We start from the raw sequence: 18,686 nt of genomic DNA, 5'->3' as shown, positions 1-18,686 counted from the left end.
GTTGGAAGACACCAACTTGAAGGGCCTCTAATTGCTTCAAAGTGCTTTCTTATACTTTCTTACACTGACAAGTGCTTTCTCCTTACTACCTCCGGTAATCCTGCAGAACATGTAGAACTTTATAACCTATTGAAAGGGATGTTTTATTTTTCTGAGAGTCTCCTGTTCTGGACTAGCCTAGAACTCAAGTGTGTGCCATGGTGCCCGCGAAGATTTACAGTCTTACAAAGAATTTTATTGTTAGCAGTGGGTTGATTTCCTCTATCTCCAGTCCCTCTCTCCACGAAAGAAAAGGGTTTCCTAAATTCTAACCCCTAAGACTTCCCTACTTCATGTTTAACTAGAATGGAGTGGCTCCTATGTGTGTGCGCATGCGTGCACATGCACGAGGGGGCCAAAGGTCAACCTAGGGTGTTGTTTCTCAGGCACCGTCCACCTTTTTGTTTGAGAAGGTTTCTTTCTGGCCTGAAACTGGCCAAGTAGACTGGGCTGGCTAGCTCGAAAGCGTCAGGGATCCTCCTGACTCCGAGGATATCTCCAGTAGTGGGATTATAAACACACCACTACATCCTGCCTTTCAAAGACTACAAACTGTAGGGAGAGATGGCTCAGTGGTTAAGAGCACTGACTGCTCTTCCTGAGGTCCTGAGTTCAATTCCCAGCAACCACATGGTGGCTCACAATCACCTGTATTGAGATCCCATGCCCTCTTCTGGTGTGTCCGAAGACAGTGTATTCACATATATACAATATTTTTTAAATAATAAAAATAAACAGATGACAACAAACTCAGATCCTTGTGGCTTCTGCCCACCTAGCTGTGTCCCCAATCCTCAGAGTGGCTTTCAGACAATAAGCGTTTGTCACAGGCACGGCTGATACACTCTAGGAGGTCAAAAAGAACACCTGTCTCCCAGTTTCTTCATAGAAAGCCAATACTTACTTTTGAGGTTATCTTTGCCGCACAAAGGCATTACGGCAGAAGGAAGTTAAATAAATCCGAGAAACAGAGCCTTCCGGGAGACCCCTCACTGAGCACCAGCCCCGCCTTACTAGTTCAGACAAGTAGATCCAGACTGAGGTTTGAAGAAGATACACTCCAACGAAAAGGAAAACACAGCTCTACGGGTTAGCCCACAGCCTGGAGAAAAAGCACTGTCCATATTTGGTTGTAGCATAACAGATTCTTTTACATGTAGTTTTGGTTTCTTCAGTGCAAAGCTTGAGTTCTACTATTTAAACACCGATAATGTTTAAGCTTTTGTGATAGGCCATTTTGAAAATGTGAGCGCTTTGACCCATCTCCTTAGAACACAGTCACTAAAGTCTGTGGATGACATTGGGGCATCCGTGGAGTTGTATTAAGTCCGTCCGTGGGCATGGACTTGCTCAAACCCCTGCCACATACATTTCCTTTTGAATAACATTTTTTTCCACTTACTGTGTCCTGAACACTTCATGCCTCCAGCTGTTTCCAGCCATGTTCTTTCAATAAGTATTGCTATCCCTGCTCTATGGACCTGTAACTTAGTGACAGTGATGACATGTGCTGTGGATGACCCTGCATGGTATCCTTAAAGCAGCCCATGGGGGCCATCCCACTGTAGACATAGATCTGGGATGTTGGGTGTCAGCCACCACGTGCGGAGACTCAATATTGGAGCATCCCCCAATGCCACACTCATTTCTGATGGAACCCTTTTTGCAGAATTAGTGTCCCTAAATCTGACTGGCATCACTATAAGCCACACCATGACCTATGCCTTCCCGAGTGTCCAAGTCTTCCAGCAAAGCCTGGGAGACTAAGCCAGCAAGAACAGAGGCCATGATTGGCCTTCCCAGAAGGTAGAGGAGACTGTAAAGCCTCTGCGCTCTGTTCCCCTCCCCTTGCACCTTCTAGAAGCAGTGCTATCTGGATTCAGGAAGGTCAGGTGCCACCCTTCCTCTAAGTCTCAGGCTGCTCCAAAAGTCTCCTGGGGCCTGGCTGGGGTTACCCAGCATTGCGTTGGCAAGGAGGAGGGAACCAACCGGAAAACTCGATTATTCCAGGGAATTGACTCTGACAAGGATGGCTATGGCTTGGAGGCTGGGGACTGCAGAGGCAGAGGTGAGGGGAAGCCTTGGACAGGAAGGAGAAGGAGGTCAGTGGAGGGAGACAATGGCAGGGAGGCCCCTGGGCACTAGAGAACCAGCTTCTGTTGCCTGGCTCCTGAGGGATTTCGGTACCAGGCTTTTGGGGACTCTAAGGAGTCGGGAGAAGAGAGGAGAGGGAAACATCAAGGAGGAAAGGAACCAGTTGTTCAGAGATGCCCAGCCATGGCCTATGGGAAGGATCTCACATGGGCTGCCCCATCCTCTCAGGACTGTGTGTTCAGAGACACAGAGCTGGGCAGGCTGTGGGGTAGTTTACAGGAGCCCAAGTCAAGTTTGTGGACATTGCTTACAAAAGTTGCTCAGGAAGCAAAAAAAAGGACTTGGCCTCTGAGGGGTTGGTCTCTCTTAAACTGATCTCTTCATCTCTGCGTCTAAGTCACCACAGCGGAGCTCTGAGCCTGTGTTGAAGACGCCTCTCCCTCAATCCTGATGATCACACACATACTTCCCACCACTTAGAGAGTGGATGGACCCAGCCAGTACTCCAGATATGCTCCACGAATCTCGGGTACAGGACATTCAAAGACATGTACATTCTACTTCAAACAATGCCACCAACTGAAGAGTATTTGGGGTATCAATTGGTTGGGTTTCATAACCAAATCGATATACTGGTAAGCAATATGCTGATGGGAACTTGAAGTCATCATCCTGGGTTCGGATCTTGACTTCGCCGTTGCCTTAGCAGCTGCATGGTCTTGGACACAGCGGAACCTCCTGAGTCCTTTTGCTTCAGCTGTGAGAGATTTATATAAATGTCTGATTTATATAAAGCCGGATTTTGAGGCTCATCTTGGAAGGACCCTGCAGGGATGTGATAAAAGGTCCACTGGGCACTTGGTAAAGTCCCTGGCACACGTGATTACATGTCAATACAAGCCACTGTTCCCATGTGTTAAATGTTCTACCTGATACTTAGCTGGTAGCCTGGGGGGGTGGGTGTCCCAAGGTGTTCTCTTGGGTTTGGGGGCTGGACACCCATTGCCATGCTGGCCCACTCAGGGGCCCATTGCCTCTGCCGTGCACTGGGTGCTCTGTGTCTCAAGTTGCAACTATTTGTAAGCAACTTTGCCATAGCATGTGATGGTATGCCTACAGAATGGAGGCACATGCCTGCCTCGACAAGTTCTGACAGGCCAAAGCAGGCAGAGCCCCTGTTGCCCAGATAACTTCAGATACTAGCAGTTGAGGCTGGGGGGTGTGGTCAGTGGTAAAGCACACGCCCTTGCATGCACAAGGCTCTGGGCTCAACCCCCACAACCACACACACGCCCACCACGCAAAGATATTTCCTCATGCTGTCTGTAGACACACAGGTCACAGTGGGCACCCAGGAAATATTCTTTGAAATTACTGACTGAGAACCCAGGAGAAGCAGCTAACGTGGAGGCTTACGGAGAAGGAATGAGAGAATGAATGGAAAGACGGTCGGACAGACAGACAGACAGACAGACAGACGATGCTAGGAAGTGGCCTTATTGGAAATGTTGTTGAGCTGGGAGCTGAGGCCCAGGAGCAGCTGGGAGTGGCTAGCCCCAGCCTAAGAATGTCTTCTCCCCTTCCTCTCCAGCACCCAGCAGGAGCAGCTGTGGGCAGCCAGCAGGCTCCAAATAACCGTCCTAGCGGCAGGTCAGCTGTGCAAAGCCCCGAAATAGTTGCAACTTGAGACACAGAGCACCTACCGCACGACAGAGGCAAAGAGCCCCGGAGTGAGCTAGCATGGCAATGGGGCACAGCTGTGTCCAGCCCCCAAATCCAAGAGAACTCCTTGGGACTCTCCCAGGACACAGGTAACCCGGAACCACCAGCCATGGCACGGCCCCACATTTGGAAACAACACATTATGCAATCAGTGCTGGAGACACTCTGCTCGCTCAGGACGGGTTAGCGATGGAGGCAGACATGGCACAAGACATTGAGAGAAACTGATTAGCCACTGTGCTTCATGTCCCTTTGGTGCCTGCCAATTCTGGTGCCTGGCAATGGTTCTGGTCCAGAGCAGCAATAACCAGGCCCTGCAAGGTTTTGTAATGTACTGACCCATAGGCAGAAGACAAGCCAGGACCTGTGTCTTGAGAATCAGCAGACAGCTAGTTTAAGTTTTAGAGAAGGAAGAATCCTAATGAGGCATGGTTACAGTAATTTCAGCATCTCAGATTAAATAGCTCAAAGAAAGAGGAGGGCAAGGGGCTAGGCAACCTACATATCCCGGCCACCTTCTCGCTCAGCCTTGCCTAGAATGGACCTAGGAACAGGAGACTCACCTCCTCAAAAAGCTTCCTAGCCCCTAACTCTATTTAACTCTGTCAAAAAGTAACTCTCCTTGGGCAGGACACCAGCTCAATTGGTAGGGTGCTTACCTAGAATGCAAATTCTTGGGTTTGATATTCAGGACCTAACTACCCAGACACGGTGGCGCACTCTTGTAATCCGAGAACTCCGGATGACTTCTGAGGCAGAAGCATCAGAAGTTCAAGATCAAGCTCAAGGTTATCCATCCCTAAAGTACATAATGAATCTGAAGTCAGCTTGGGCTACAGGGAACCGTCCTGGAAAAGAAAAGCTTCTCTGGTTTGGATTTTTGTGTGGTAGATCATACTGGTGTGTGTGTGTGTGGGTGCTCCTCAGAGTCTCTTTTTTTTTTTTTTTTTGATAAATGTCACCTTGAATAAAGCTCTCCAACTCTGACTGTTTCGGAGAGGGTCAGTGAAGGACTCGCCTCAGGAGCAGGGCAGGCAGCTGGTGAAAGGCATGTGAGGTGTAATACTGCAGACAAGTTCATGGAAGCCAACCTGAGCCAGGCCATGGGGAACGGTGGCTGGTGACGAGAGCCACGGGCCAGCTCTCACTCAGAGGCTACCCAGCCCTGCGACACACAGCCAGCTGCACAGGGTGACTAAGGCAGGGTTTTGACACTGCCATGGAGGCCTCTTCTGAAGCTGGGCCACCACCAGCCCAGACGCCTGTTTGTTTGGATTCTCACATCCGCAGCACTGGGGAATCTTTAACCACGGGGCTGCGGCAGCCAGCCCCTGTTTGGAAGGTGCTGCCAGCACATTCACTGTCTCCATAAACATCGGCCTGCTGGTCTGCGTCTGACCCAGGCAGGGGAAGGAGCCATGGAGGCTCAGATGGACCACTGGGCAGTGCTCTGAAAACCACACTGGCCTCCACCCTCGCCTCTGAAACTCAGCTATGGGCTGCCCAGAAAAAAAACAAACACGATTTCTGAGGCCCCCTGAGGGAAGCGTAGACCGTTTCAGAATCACTCGAAGTCAGACTCGTTGGTTGAATCACGAGCGCCAGAGGCTCCCAGAATCATTTAGTGTAGCAGCTCTCAAACTTTTGTTGCTTTGGTTGGTTGTTGTGTTTTTTTGCGTGTGGTTGAATTTGGTTTTATATTCTTAGTTTTTGAGACAGGATTTCTGTATCTCAGGATGGCCTGGAACTCAGCAATCCACGTGCATCAGCCTTCCAATGGCTAGGGAGGCAGGTGTGAATGGGGACACCCACTTCAAGTGGTTTGTTTTTTAAGGCAGGGCTATCTTTGCTCCAGTGGTACATTGTGGTCGAAGCCTGGCAGGTAGGCCCCATGACCCTGTCTCCTCATGCCTCTTCACTGTCTTAGAAATATCCTGGAGAGCCCCCAGGGTTCTAAAGAACTCCACTGGAGACCTGTATTTCTTATCCCAGGAAACTTAGATTGCGAGGCTTTCCTTCATCTAAAAGTCCGGCATGGAGTTCTCTGTTTGGTGATGGTGATGATGGTGATGGTGACCGTGGCAAACTGGGTATTCTTTTTTAAGCTAAAGATTAAAAAAAAAAACACTTCTCACACCATAAACACTTTCCTGTATCTGCGAGCCTCTGCAGATACCTGCGAGCTAAGTGGGGCATGTATAATTACGCCCAAGGAATCCAGAGTCCAAGGCAAGAGAGTCTGGGAATTACCCATGGCTCCCAAGCCGCTGGGTCAGGTCTTAATTTGATGGCTTTCTTCTGCTTCTGAAATGAGGGCCTGGTCCCCAGTTGTATAGGTCTCAGCTCCTTCCTTCCCTCAGGTTTCACTATGACCCTCTCGCCCCTGTGGGTCTTATTATGAAGGCCCCTAGAACTACACCTGGAGGCGGTGACACATTAGGTAGAAGTGTGGCGTTGCCTTTTCTGTAGGTGATAGACAGCCCCGGTTTGGCAATCTCATGGATGTGACCTCATGCTGCCCCAGGCTAGTCTGCTTTGGGACAGGAGAGCCAGATGAAGCCCTTGAGAATCTATGAAGAACACGGGCAGTGAGACCTGCCCTCACTGCTGTCAGATACCCTGGGATCCCCCTACCTGTTTCTCGGACTAATACCGCTGGAACTCTGGTAGCCTCCTCTGCACAGCATCCTTTCTACCTTGAGCTCCAGACACAACAGGTCCTCAGTGACCACCTGGAGGTGGCCATTCAGACTTAAGAAGGAACACAGAACTAGAGAAGCTGGAAGGCAATGCCACGAAGGCCCCTGGTTCAGACAAGCCACTACCACCCGAGGCCCTTAGGCCTCTCAGCAAACACACACAACACCTTCCCCTGCGCAAAGAGAATACATGTCACCGTAGAAGGCATGACAATGCACCATGCAAACCACTTAGACCTGCACATGCCCAGATGTTCAGGGGAAGATACATCATCCTACACAAGGGGGGGGGGGAGTCTGGGTGGAAGGGGGGAGGGTTTGGTGCCCAGACCTTGACACAGTTGGCAAGATTTGAGGTGAGAAGAAGAAAATGCCTGGAAGAGTCTTTGAAGAAGGAACAGTAAAATTTGGGGATAGAAGGAACATTGGAATTGAAATAGATTCTCCTGTAGCCCAGGCTAGCCTCAAATTCAATATATATATATATCTGAGTATGACTTCATCTTCCTGCCTGGGCTTCCCATGTGTGTACACTGCCTCACTCAGAACTGAAGAATTGTCAGAGATAGAGATAGAGATAGAGATAGAGATAGAGATAGAGATAGAGATAGAGAGAGAGAGAGAGAGAGAGAGAGAGAGAGAGAGAGCGCCTCATCAGCATAGCATCCCCAGTGCTCTACCCCATCCCAAAACCAGACAGAACAGGTTCCTTGAAATACAATTAGCCTCTTGAAGCCAGCAGCTAAGGCTGGACATAAACATTGGTTTATCCAGGGAAGCAGCAAGTCCCCCAGATGGCAGTCCAGCCCTCAGCTGTGGACAGCACACCTGGGACACATGCAGCCCCTGGGCCTCGTCTCCAGAGTCTGAGGTGTCTCTCAGTGCAGGGCTGCAAAGTTGGACCATTGCCCTGGATAAGCGGCCTCTTAGGATCTGGCCCAATGCCATGCCACCTGAGTCTCCACTCAGCCCTGGAAATATGCTTCAGGGAGAGGAGTAGGAGGAATTGAACTCTTGTAAGCCCTCACTTCCAGCCCTCTTGCATTGGCCACTGCCACTCTGATGTGGCACCAGGTCTGCTTACACTAACCTCATGTCCAGACTGGCTCCCCACTTCAGTGTGGGCCTGGCCCTCCTCCTCTGTCAGCCACAGTTTATATTAAATAATAGAACAGGGACCACAGGGCCATTTAATTTGAAGCTCTCTTTCCATGTGGCCACTTGTACACAACTCCCGTGGTCACACGGCATAGCCTGCTGCCCTTCTTCTTCATGCCCCTCCCAGGATGGGCTCCCTGTTGGTTCGTTCCCTGCTCTGTGCCAGCGTAACCCATTTATGACTAAACTGTCCTTCTACGACTCCATTCTTTTAACCTGAGCTTCTTTTCCCACAGAAGTCCCCGGGATTATTGCTAGAGGCATCCTACAGTTGTAGGCGCTGGGTCACATTTAACTGTGGAATCAGAGTTGGGCCACTTTGCACCTCTGATACGGCATGACCCTTGGTGTAAAAGTCCTCCAGGTCAGGAGATGAGTTTTCAATTCTCCTTTCAGTCTCTTTCCTCTGCAGAGAGCCCAGGCCATGGGCACAGCGTGATTTCCAGGAGACCTTGAGAGTGGGGTCTGAGCTCACCAGCCTTTTGAAAGATCATAGATGCTTTTTCCAAGTTTTCCCCCCTTTAGAAGATACAAAGTCTCATATAGTCCAGGCTGATCTTGAACTCACAACCTTCCTGCCTCAGCCTCCTAAGGGCTGAGATTACAGGCCTATGTTCCACACCAAGCTAGCATTTCTAAGAGAAACAAGGAGATCACAGGAAACTAGGAGAGGAGTTTATCTGTTCTTGTATTAATCACCCCATAAAACTTGTGTTTATTTGGTTGCTGGCAGGCCCTTCTTCCTGGAGGTAGGAAGCTGTTATTCTTGGAGATACCATCCCAGGTCTGGGCCAGGGCACCGGCAGGAAAGAGCAAGAGCTACTGAGCTCCAGCACATAAGGAAGTGGCCTGGAGTTGGCCTGATGATTGTGTCTGGGCTGCAGCTGAGGAGGGTGAGACCCCAGCTCTAAACTGTCCACTTCAGGGACATGGCCATTCACCCGGGGGCAGGCGCAAATACCTAATGGATGGTACACGCACAGAGTACCAGGCACTTGGGTACACCTGTACTCTGAAGACCAGACAGGTAAGGTGTGGAGTCCCCACAGAGAAGCTGGAGGAGACAGGGTCAAACCTGAAGGAAATTCCTAAAGGCCACACAACCTCTGGGGAGTATTCATCCCAGGAAAGATCGGCTCACCTTCAGAACCACCAAGAAAGGAAACGAGAAAAGGTTCTTAAAAGGAGAGTTAGCTGGTAAGAGGGGGGACAATGGAAGATTCAGAAATGTTGGGCATAGTGGCCCAGGCCTAGAATCCCAGGACTTGGTAAGAGTGAAGTCAGGGCCACCTTAGAGGCCTTGAGGGATTCCTGCCTTCATTCCTACCCTCTCTTGTTATCCATGCCACTCATCTCCCTCCCGCCTCTGCCTCTCCTGTTTTATACATCCACACAAATCAATTTAGGAGGGGCAAAAAGAAGAGCTATTTTAATCCGCTAATTGACTTTAGGGGCCATAATCCCCGTTTGAAACCGCCAGGGATCGCGATGATTTACGGGCAGGACAGCAATCACAGGCTCCGGCCTTATCGAGCATGCAGAGTCGCCTGCGGGGAGATCCAAGGGCGAGCGAACCACTCAGAGCAAACCCATGTATAGTCACAGAAAGGGTGTGGGTCAGGCTGGGTTGGACAGCCTGGGCTCCAGTGCCAGCACGAGGCCCTGCTGCTGATTCATCTCCGGCTTCCATCCCCACCTATCCCCCAATGCCCTGAGGATCGGAGGCCCACGCCACTAGTCACACTCCTCCCCGTCCCACAGTCTCCTGGAACATGTAGGTCCAGCTTGAGCCTCCTCTTTCAAGAAGTCACAGACCTGAGCCTCCCTTGACATCCTGCCTCCCTTGTTTTGTTTAAACCTGCTGAAGGGCCACGGAAAAGGCACCGCTTTATCGTGGAACTCCTTGTTCAGACCCAGCTCGCCCACATCCTTACATGGGCAGGCCAGGCCTTCCTCAAACCTCAGTCTTCTCCCTGCCAAATGGGGATGAAAAACACTCTTCTAGGCCTGCCGAGAGGCTAAGTGAGCTAATGATGGAAGCGGCTGGGTAGACGGAAGGGATTCTATGACCACAGAGGTTAGCAATTTACCACCCTCCCAGGTTGTATGTTGACTGAGTCTTGGTGTCTCCTTTGCCTCCCTAACTGTCCAGTGAGCCTGGGACTGTCCGAGGGTAGGGCTGGTCTCCTTTATCCCCACCCACCTGTTCTTTTCTTCAGCTAACAAGTCCCAGGCCTCCCCTCCCCTTCAGCAAGCCTCCACTCTCCCCTCCCATCCCGCATCCTGTCCCCAGCAAGGCTTACAAGGTTGGCTGAGATAGTCCACAGCGGGGGTATCTCCACCTTCCCAATGCTGCAACCTCTGAATACAGTTCTTCAGGTTGTGGTGACCCCCAACAGTAAAATAATTTTCATTGCTACTCTATAACTGATTTTGCTACTGTTTTGAACTGTAACGTAAATATGTGTCTTCTGGTGGCCTTAGGCCACCCCTGTGAAATGGTTGTTCGACACCACCACTCCCCCAAAAGAGGCTGTGGACCCACAGGTTGAGACCCACTTCTCTAAAGAGAGTAAGAGCTGGGTCCCTTCCTCAAAGGAACGCCTGTCCTGTGGGGACAGAGACACAAGGCTCCCGAGACTTCAGAGGATAGAAAAGAAAATTCTACCCAGAGGCCTCAGGGAAGAGGCAGCTTCCAAGCTGGGCCTTCAGGCCAGAGTGGACACTGTGAGGAAAAGCACTCTTGGACCTGGTGGAATAGGCTTGTAATCTCAGCCACATAGAAAGCTGAGGCAGGAGAATACAAAGTTCACAGCCAGCCTGGGCAACCCAGTGAGACTCTGTCTCAAAATGAAAAGATCTCCCGCTTGGTGGGAGAGCACCTGCCTAGCATGCTGGGGGCTCTGGGCCTGATTCTCACTCCTGGGGGGAGGAAGGAGTATTCTTTGCTTAGGGAGGATGAAGAGTAATGCTTACTCCTCCTTCACCTTCACCCAGCAAGATCACCTCAAGAGCAGGAAGTCACTCACTCTCTGCCTCCCGCCACGTGGCAGGGACCTGGGTAAGACATGGGACTCCAAGACATTTTTCCAAGGAGATGGTTGAGTCTGGACTGGGTTGAGTGGGTTGGGGCTCACACTTAAGCTTTGGAATGCTACTGCCTTACAGTGTGAGACCCAGGGGGCACCAGGACAGCAGGAAGGGATTCATGTGAGTTGGGTTAAGCATCGTCTTCCCCAGGACAGGTAGGGATGACTGACAATCACTTCAACACGGTTCTTACTGCCACACAGTACAGATGGGCTTGCTACCTGTTTGCAGGCTAGACCAGGATCCAGCCTGATCTGTCTCTCTGGCTAAGACACACAATTTCTGGCAAATAGAGGCCTCAGGTGTCCCTTGTACATACAGGAAGTTGAGGAGGCCTCCCAGTCAGCCCAGATACCCTTCTTCAGTAGCTGTCACCAGGAATAGCTCATTTGGGCTCTCAATATGTCAGCATAAATGCAGGCACACTTTTATTGACTTGAAAAACAGAAAGTTCCCAAACTGCTAGTTAATAAAAACAACCTCCTGACGTTTGGAACTAAACCCGCAGCCCTCTGGCAGTTACGCAGGCCTGTGCTTTTACTTTCACAGTCCTGTCTCATGCAAGGGGAAGCATTCCGAAAGCATTCCCAGCTTCCAGGCTTAGAAGTCAGAAAGGAAAAACGGAAACCAGGTTTGTACCCCCTTTATGGCATTTCTCTCTGCAAGGGAAAGGGAGTGGGGATGGGGACAGAAGCAGCAAGTGTCCGGCTAGACATAGGTTTGATATCTAGGACAGTGCCAGCTAACTTTATTCAGCCTCTTTAACTCTTCCCACGGCCCATTTTCCAGATGAGGAAGTTGAGGCTTGATCAGACTCTGCCTGTATGCAGAGCTGATATGCCTGCAAGCACACACTTGAATATATATGTACACACAGATCAAGCTGGAAAGACAGGCTGGGTTAAACTCTCACCTCCGTTACCAGCTCATTGGTGATCACCTTACGCCATCAGATTCTCCGATGCCCTTGGCAGTCCTGGCCAATTCCACGGCCGAGAAGTCTGCCCTTTGCTGCTTAGGTCCCCATCTTCTGATGTCCCCATGGTAGGTCCTATAGCCTATTTGTCCTTTCCCTCTGAGGGGTCTGAGCCTCCCGGTGCCTACTGCTCCCCTCTCTCATCCCCTTAAAATCCCTGCAGAAAGCTCTTGGGTAAGCATGAAGTCTGGGTGCCACTGGGACTGTAGGCCAGGGCTAGGGCTTAGTTAAGGGCTGGGCAGACCAAGTGTGCAGAGCTGGCCTCACCACTCATCCACGAAGGACTTAACAGCTTTGAATGTGAGTCTCCTCCAATAGAGGCCCAGGGTTGCTATAAGACACGCCTAGGCTTCGGTTGACAATGGTTACTGAGAGCAATGAACAAGGCTGCCACTCCTGGTGGGTGAAAGTTGCTCTCAACTCACAGAGCACCCCGAGGGCTAGGCCTCACTTGCCAAAGCTGTGGCCAGGAACAGCACACTGCAGTTCATGGGAAAGCCGTAACGTGGCTCCTGGGCCCCTAACTTTATGGATACCACCGGCAGCCGCCATGACTCATGGGAATGAAGGTCAGTCCCAGCACCTGCAACTAATGGAGCAGAGGGAAGCCACTCACCTAGCAGCTGGACACCCCGCGTGAGGCCGTAGACGTCCACCAGGGCCCAGAGTGGGTCCACCGTTCGGACCCCACTGAAGAAAAGCATAGCGGCTGACTCATTGATCCGGTAGAAGACGCGGCCCTTCTTGTCCACCCAGAAGGCAATGATGTTGCCCTCGTTGGCAAACTCCTCAGGCAACGCTTTGGCCCAGAAGCCACTCTGAGACACCAGGTCAGGGCAGGCGTACTTGGGAAGTGAGTCGGGGTGGATGCGGGAAGGGTCCTTGCTGGTGAAGCCAAGTCGCAGGGCCCCACTCCAACAGCATTGCTTCTTGGTGATCTGGCCACAGGGAGTGAGGAGCCTCAGCCTCTTCCTTGGTCAGATGACCGAGGGGGAAGGGGTGGGCACTCTATGGATCACCCGAAGCTAACACTTGGGAGTGCCCTACAGCCAGAAAACTCATTATGTGGCTCATTCCCGCCCACCACCCTGCCCGTGGGGCCTTCCTATAGGTTGGTGAAGGTCACGCCCACTGACTCTTGCTACCCAGGGAGGCTGGGAAAGGAGAAAGGATGAGAGACCCGCAAGAAGCAGAGGGGCAGGCTGGTAGCGGAACAGCAGACCATGGCAGTAAAGAGGTCAAAGGCAGGGGTCTGGGGGTGCCCACCTTCAACCTGACTTGCTCGTAGATGAGCACTGGCCGGTTACTGAAGGTGATGGCATTGCAGAAGCTGGCCTGCCTCTTGACGGCCTTGTGGCTGAGGTCCATGAGGATCTGGGAACCCTTAGTGTGGGGGTGGAAGAGCAGCGGCGTGGCCGGGAGCCCCCCACCTGACAGCGCAGGCGAGCAATGCTTCTGCTTGTGATGGCATCGGTGAGAGGGGACCGGGAAGGAGCCCCCGATGGAGTCTGCAAAGGAACAGGTCATAGTGTCAGAGGACTTAACAGGACCACGAGCCAGGTCAGGGTGGGGAGGTCTCCTAAGGGAGGGTCCAGGGAAGAAACTGGGGCCACTCACTGCAATTGCTCAGCAATTACGCCTTCACCAGTTCAGCCAGCTGTGACCACCAGCCTTCCTGCCACTGTCCACTTTGTCCCCAGCCACTGCCACCAAGTGGTTCTCAACCTGGGGTCGTGACCCCTTTGGAGGTGGCATATCAGATATCCTGTATATCAGACATTTACATTACGATTTGTTCCCTCCTCCCACTACCACCCATGGTGGCCTGTCACCACTTGCTGCCACTCCCAGACTTCCTTTCTTTCATTCATTTACTTATTCATACTCATTCATGACCTACGAAATAGCAAGTTCTGTCCTTGGAACTGGAACTGCAAACAAGAAGCATCCATGGCTCTCGTCCTGAAGCCAGCAGTCCTTCTCAGGACACAGGCATGGATGGAGGTCACCGAACTAAATGACACACAGCAGCCACCGCCCCAAGAACCACCAGGAGGCTTGCCTCTCGGGAAGGCCTCTGGAGGAGGAAGAGACGGGGTAGCACTGGGACTCAGCTGGAGACACCGGGCAATGGTGGACTTGTGACCATAAAGATGACGTCAGCCTCAGTGTCAAGGACATAATTGTCCCTCAAGGTTATCTTTATGTGGCACAGGCTCCACTGCTGCTTAACCCTGCCCATGCCAGTAGCACTGGGGACACCAGACAAAGGTGTGGGCAGGACAGGCTTGGAGGAGGGGCAAGCACTTTACAGATGTGCCGCTAGCAGTAGCCTGAAGACATAGAAACAGGCAAGACCACGGGAAAGGTGTCTGGTGGCTTATCTGCCACTCCTTGGCTAGACAGCACTTCCCTCTCTGGAACACTGGTTGGCCTGTGTCTCGGGGTCTGCAGCTGGGTGGCATCCTTATGTGGGCTGCCCCAAGGATGCCCTTTCTTCCCTAGATCAGTCTTACAGAAAATGGAGCCTGCCCATCCTGTCACCTTAAGCAAACAGCCATGGAGGACGTCAGGGCAGAAGGGGGTGGAGGGGACACCTCCACCTATAGCAGGCTTCTAGGGTGTTTCAGAGTTTGGCCCTCATGAGACAACAACTTAATAATGCACGAGACAGGGCTAGCAGCAGCTCTGCACAGACTCCTTCCTCTCTCTCAGCACAGGAGGGAAAGACAGACATGGAGACGAGAAGAGTGGAGAGCCCTGGAGGCCTGGGAGGCCGAGCCTGTCAGGACACTTGCTTTGGTTTGTGTCACTTTGCATCTCTGCTCCCTTCTCTTGAGGGCCCCAGACACCATGCTCCACAGCCTAGCACCAGCTGTGACCCTTGGGCACACTCCTCTGGGTTTCTGGGTTTCTCTAGAGCATATTCTTATGTGCCAGGCCTGCGGAGCAGAGTGTGAATGTGTGTGTGTGGGGGGGGGGGGGCTAGCATGAGAAAGGGATGCTTTGCTATCTCCAGGAAGACAAGATGTTCTAGAACTGTCCAAAGGTGCAAGGACCCTGACAGCCATCAGGCCACAAGGACTGGGATATCTCAGGAGTCCCAGAGAGTTGAAAGGGGCTTCCTAAGTGGCCTTTAGGTAGTGTGGATGATGGGAGGTCATCCCAAGGGCAGGGTGTAGCAGTAATTCCAGATACCATGGCTGAAGGAGGCACCCAGCTGGCCCCAGACACCTTGAATCTTAGTTTCCTGCTGCTGGGGCTGGAGAGATGGCTCAGTGGCTAAGATTGCTTGCTATGCAAGGGTGAGAATCCAAGTTCAAATCCCTAGTAACCACATAAAAATCCAGGCATAGCCACACTAGTGCCAGTAATCCCAGCGCTGAGTAGGACAGATGCAGAAGGAATGCCGAGGATTTTCTCTCTCTAAGGGACTAAGACAGAGAGCATCAGACCAGGACATACAACATCCTCTGGCACACACACACACACAAGCGGATCCCTCCAGGAACATACATGGAGCTCTCGGCCCCCGTTTGCTGCTGGGATGCAGTCAGAGGAAGGTGAAAACAGGTTGTCAGTCTGTCTGAGAAGCCACATGCCACGGAACATTCACACTTCAGCCTGTCCCCCTGTGAGGTGAGAACACAGCCATGATCTGCACACAGTATATAGCGGCTTGATTCGTGGTCATCCCCAACTCACCCAAGCATGCTTCTGGAAAAAGTGGAAAAGCCAGCACAAAAGGTCCCCTGCTACGTGACTGCACCTTGGTGACACTGGACAGGCAAAGGCTGGGCCCTCAGAGTTTGGGGCTGAGGGAAGAGGCTTGACCACATAGAGGCCTGAAGAAGTGCTCATGTTGACAAAAACCTTCTCTAAATAATGATGGTGGTCATGGAGCTTACACAGCTGTTACATGGTCACAGAACTACACACACACACACACACACACACACACACACACACACACACGAGTGCGGCAGGTCTTCTGATAGTGACAGTAACAGGAAGAAAGGTAGGAACTTCCAGCCACCAAGGCACCCCATCACCTGGCCCCAGGAATGGCTCCTAAGGATTTAGACCACCTAACAGGAGGTCCCCAAGCCAAGATAGGTTGACACTCTGACCTTAATCACAGGCCCCCTTCCAACCTGTAAAGTGAAATGAGTGCTAGTTCTGTCCCAGTGGGTGGAGACAAAGCCACTCTGGCAGCTTCAGTGCCAGGGAGTGTGAGGTCTTAACTTTTCCTGTCTATATTCTGGTTCCAAGACTATCAGGACAGATACTGGGCAGCTCCTAGACCCTTCTCTTCAAGCTGCTGTGTGGGATCGACACACAGAGCCACCCCTTTGGTTAAGGTGCCAGGGCCACCACACAGAGGCACCTATGGGCTATATTGTGGATAGCTGTACCCTCAGAGGGCTAAACAGCCTGACCAGAGTGACTGCCACCCTTGAGTCCCTGCTTCAGTTGTCTCCCTCCCTGTCACATCTGACATGAATATCCACTCGGGGGAGGGGAGAGAGAACACATTGAGAATTATCGTGTGCACAGCTCTGGAGGACCCAGAGAGGGCAGGCGGCCTAGAGGAGAGGGCTCCCTTCCATCGCTTTGATGGTCAGTATGACACTGGAGGGTCCCTGTTCTGTAGATAAATGAGACAGTATCAGACTGTCAGGCAAAGCTAAGACTTGACTGTGCTCTTCCAACATGTGTCCAGGGTGCTTTACCGACTTTGTAATCAATACTAGAACTCATCCCCCAAGTTGTCTACCTGAGACAGCAGGTAGAGAGGAAACAGGGTTCACTGAGGAGGCACCTGCATCCCAGCTAAGGTGTGGCTTGTGGTGGGCCTGAGGACTTTACAGCTAAGCAAGCAGGACCCCAATCCTGCAACCAGCTCCTAGCATCTGTCCAAGGTAGGAGCCATTAGTGACACATTTACAAGCTTATGGAGACCTCAACGAGGACCCCAGGTGATGCTGGTGCTAAGTGAGGACTCCTCAGCTTCCTGGGGCACACAAGTTGTCAACACAGGCCCAACCCTGAGCATGCTCCAGCTCACATCCCTACCACAGCTACCCAGCTCACAGGGTCCCAGGGGAGGTAGGTATATACACACACACACACACACACACACATACATACATACACACATACATACATACACACACACGCACACACACATATACAGACACACACACAGATGTACACTCACACACAGACACACTCAGACACACACACATACAGACATACAGACACACACACACGCACACACACATATAGACACACACACAGATGTACACTCACACACACACAGACACACTCAGACACACACACATATAGACACACACACACACAGACACACACATACAGACACACACACACATACAGACACACACACATACAGACATACAGACACACATACAACCTCTGTGGTGATGATCTCATGATTCCTACCAAGCTTTACCCAGAATTACCGTGGAATCAAGTGGCAGAACCGCCGAGGAGTGGGCAGAGTTTGGGAGGCAACACCAGGCATGATGCAGAGCCCAACCCCTGTGCCACACACTGGGCAGTGTCCTGATTTTTCCCTCAATGCCACCCTGACACAGACTCTCAGAAGGTAAGTTACACTTGTGGACTCTCAGGCAGAGTGCAGAGGGCCCAGATCTGAGCTCAATCTGTCTGTCTCCAAGCCAGGCACTCTGCCCTGTGTGTGAATACTGTGTGAAGGTGCCTCCACTTTCCCATCTGTGAAGTGGGGTCACCACAGGGCTTCATGGGATCAAACAAGAAGCAGAGAGACAACTCAGTAGTCACTGTTGTATGATCATTACAAGGGGCACCACCCAGTGCCTTCCCACCTCCATGACCTCTGCTCCAGTGGGTCCTCCTGTCCACACCCCTTCTTTCCCAGCCTCGCCTGAGGTTCTGCAAACCCCACCAGTCTTTCAATGACAGCTGAATCCTCCATCATTCTTGAGACTGCCTCTTTCTAAGCTTTGACAGGTGCTGGCCTTATTCTCAACTCCTACAAAAATGGACTAACTTTCTGGGGGAGTGGAGGTGGGTGGAGCAAAAATCTATGAATACTGAAAACAGAAAGCCTTCAGTTCAAACCTTAGCCAGGCTGGAAAATTGCTGTGTGACTTCAGGCAAGTTGTTTTACCACTCTGAACCTTGAGTTCTTTATAAAAAGATGCTCTTGGAGCTGGAGAGATGGCTCAGAGGTTGAGAATGTTTACTTTTCTTGCAGAGGACCCTAGTTCGGTTTCAGTACCCACTTTAGGTGACCCCCAACCTACAACCTCAGCCTCAGCAGGCACCCACATTTGTATGCACATACCCCCACAAAGAGAGACACCCATACACGTAATTTAAAATAAAAATAAATCTTTAAGGGGGCTGGAGAGATAGCTGAGTGGTTAACAGCACAAGCTGCTCTTCCAGAGGACCCAGGTTCTATTCCCAGCACCCACATGACAGCTCACAACTGTAACTCCAGTTCCAGGGGCTTTGACACTCTCACCGACATACATGCAGGCAAAACACCAATGCACATAAAATAAAAATAAACAAATCGTTTTTAAAATTATATAAATAAATCTTTACCAAGAAGGAGGAGGAAGAAGAGGGGGAGGAGTGGGAGGAGGGGAAGAAGGAGAAAGGAGGTAATGAAGATGAAGAATAAGATGGTAGTGGTGGTGGTGGTGATGGTGATGATGGTGATGATGGTGGTGGTGGTGATGGTGATGGTGGAGGTGGAGGTGATGATGGTGGTGATGGTGGTGGTGGTGATGGTGATGGTGGAGGTGGAGGTGATGGTGGAGGTGGTGGTGATGGTGGTGGTGATGGTGGTGGTGATGGTGATGGTGATGATGGTGGTGGTGGTGGTAGTGGTG

At 51.4% G+C, this 18,686-nt stretch overlaps 1 protein-coding gene across 1 annotated transcript in view; it reads right to left on the bottom strand.

Annotated features, from left to right (window-relative positions):
• Positions 1 to 18,686, bottom strand: part of Neurl1 (neuralized E3 ubiquitin protein ligase 1) — a 75,398-nt gene that overhangs the window by 5,789 nt on the left and 50,923 nt on the right. Inside the window, exons 2-3 of the mRNA XM_028776401.1 lie at positions 13,045 to 13,286; positions 12,395 to 12,716 (exon numbers count right to left, since the gene is read on the bottom strand). Coding sequence (XP_028632234.1) covers positions 12,395 to 12,716; positions 13,045 to 13,286 — 564 coding nt within the window. The remainder of the gene's footprint in view (positions 1 to 12,394; positions 12,717 to 13,044; positions 13,287 to 18,686) is intronic.

The sequence above is a fragment of the Grammomys surdaster genome, unplaced genomic scaffold (genome assembly GCF_004785775.1).
Source record: "Grammomys surdaster isolate TR1022 unplaced genomic scaffold, NIH_TR_1.0 66, whole genome shotgun sequence".
Taxonomy (NCBI): domain Eukaryota; kingdom Metazoa; phylum Chordata; class Mammalia; order Rodentia; family Muridae; genus Grammomys; species Grammomys surdaster.
The sequence above is the reverse complement of the archived record's forward strand: the minus strand, read 5'-3'. Positions and strand labels throughout refer to the sequence as shown.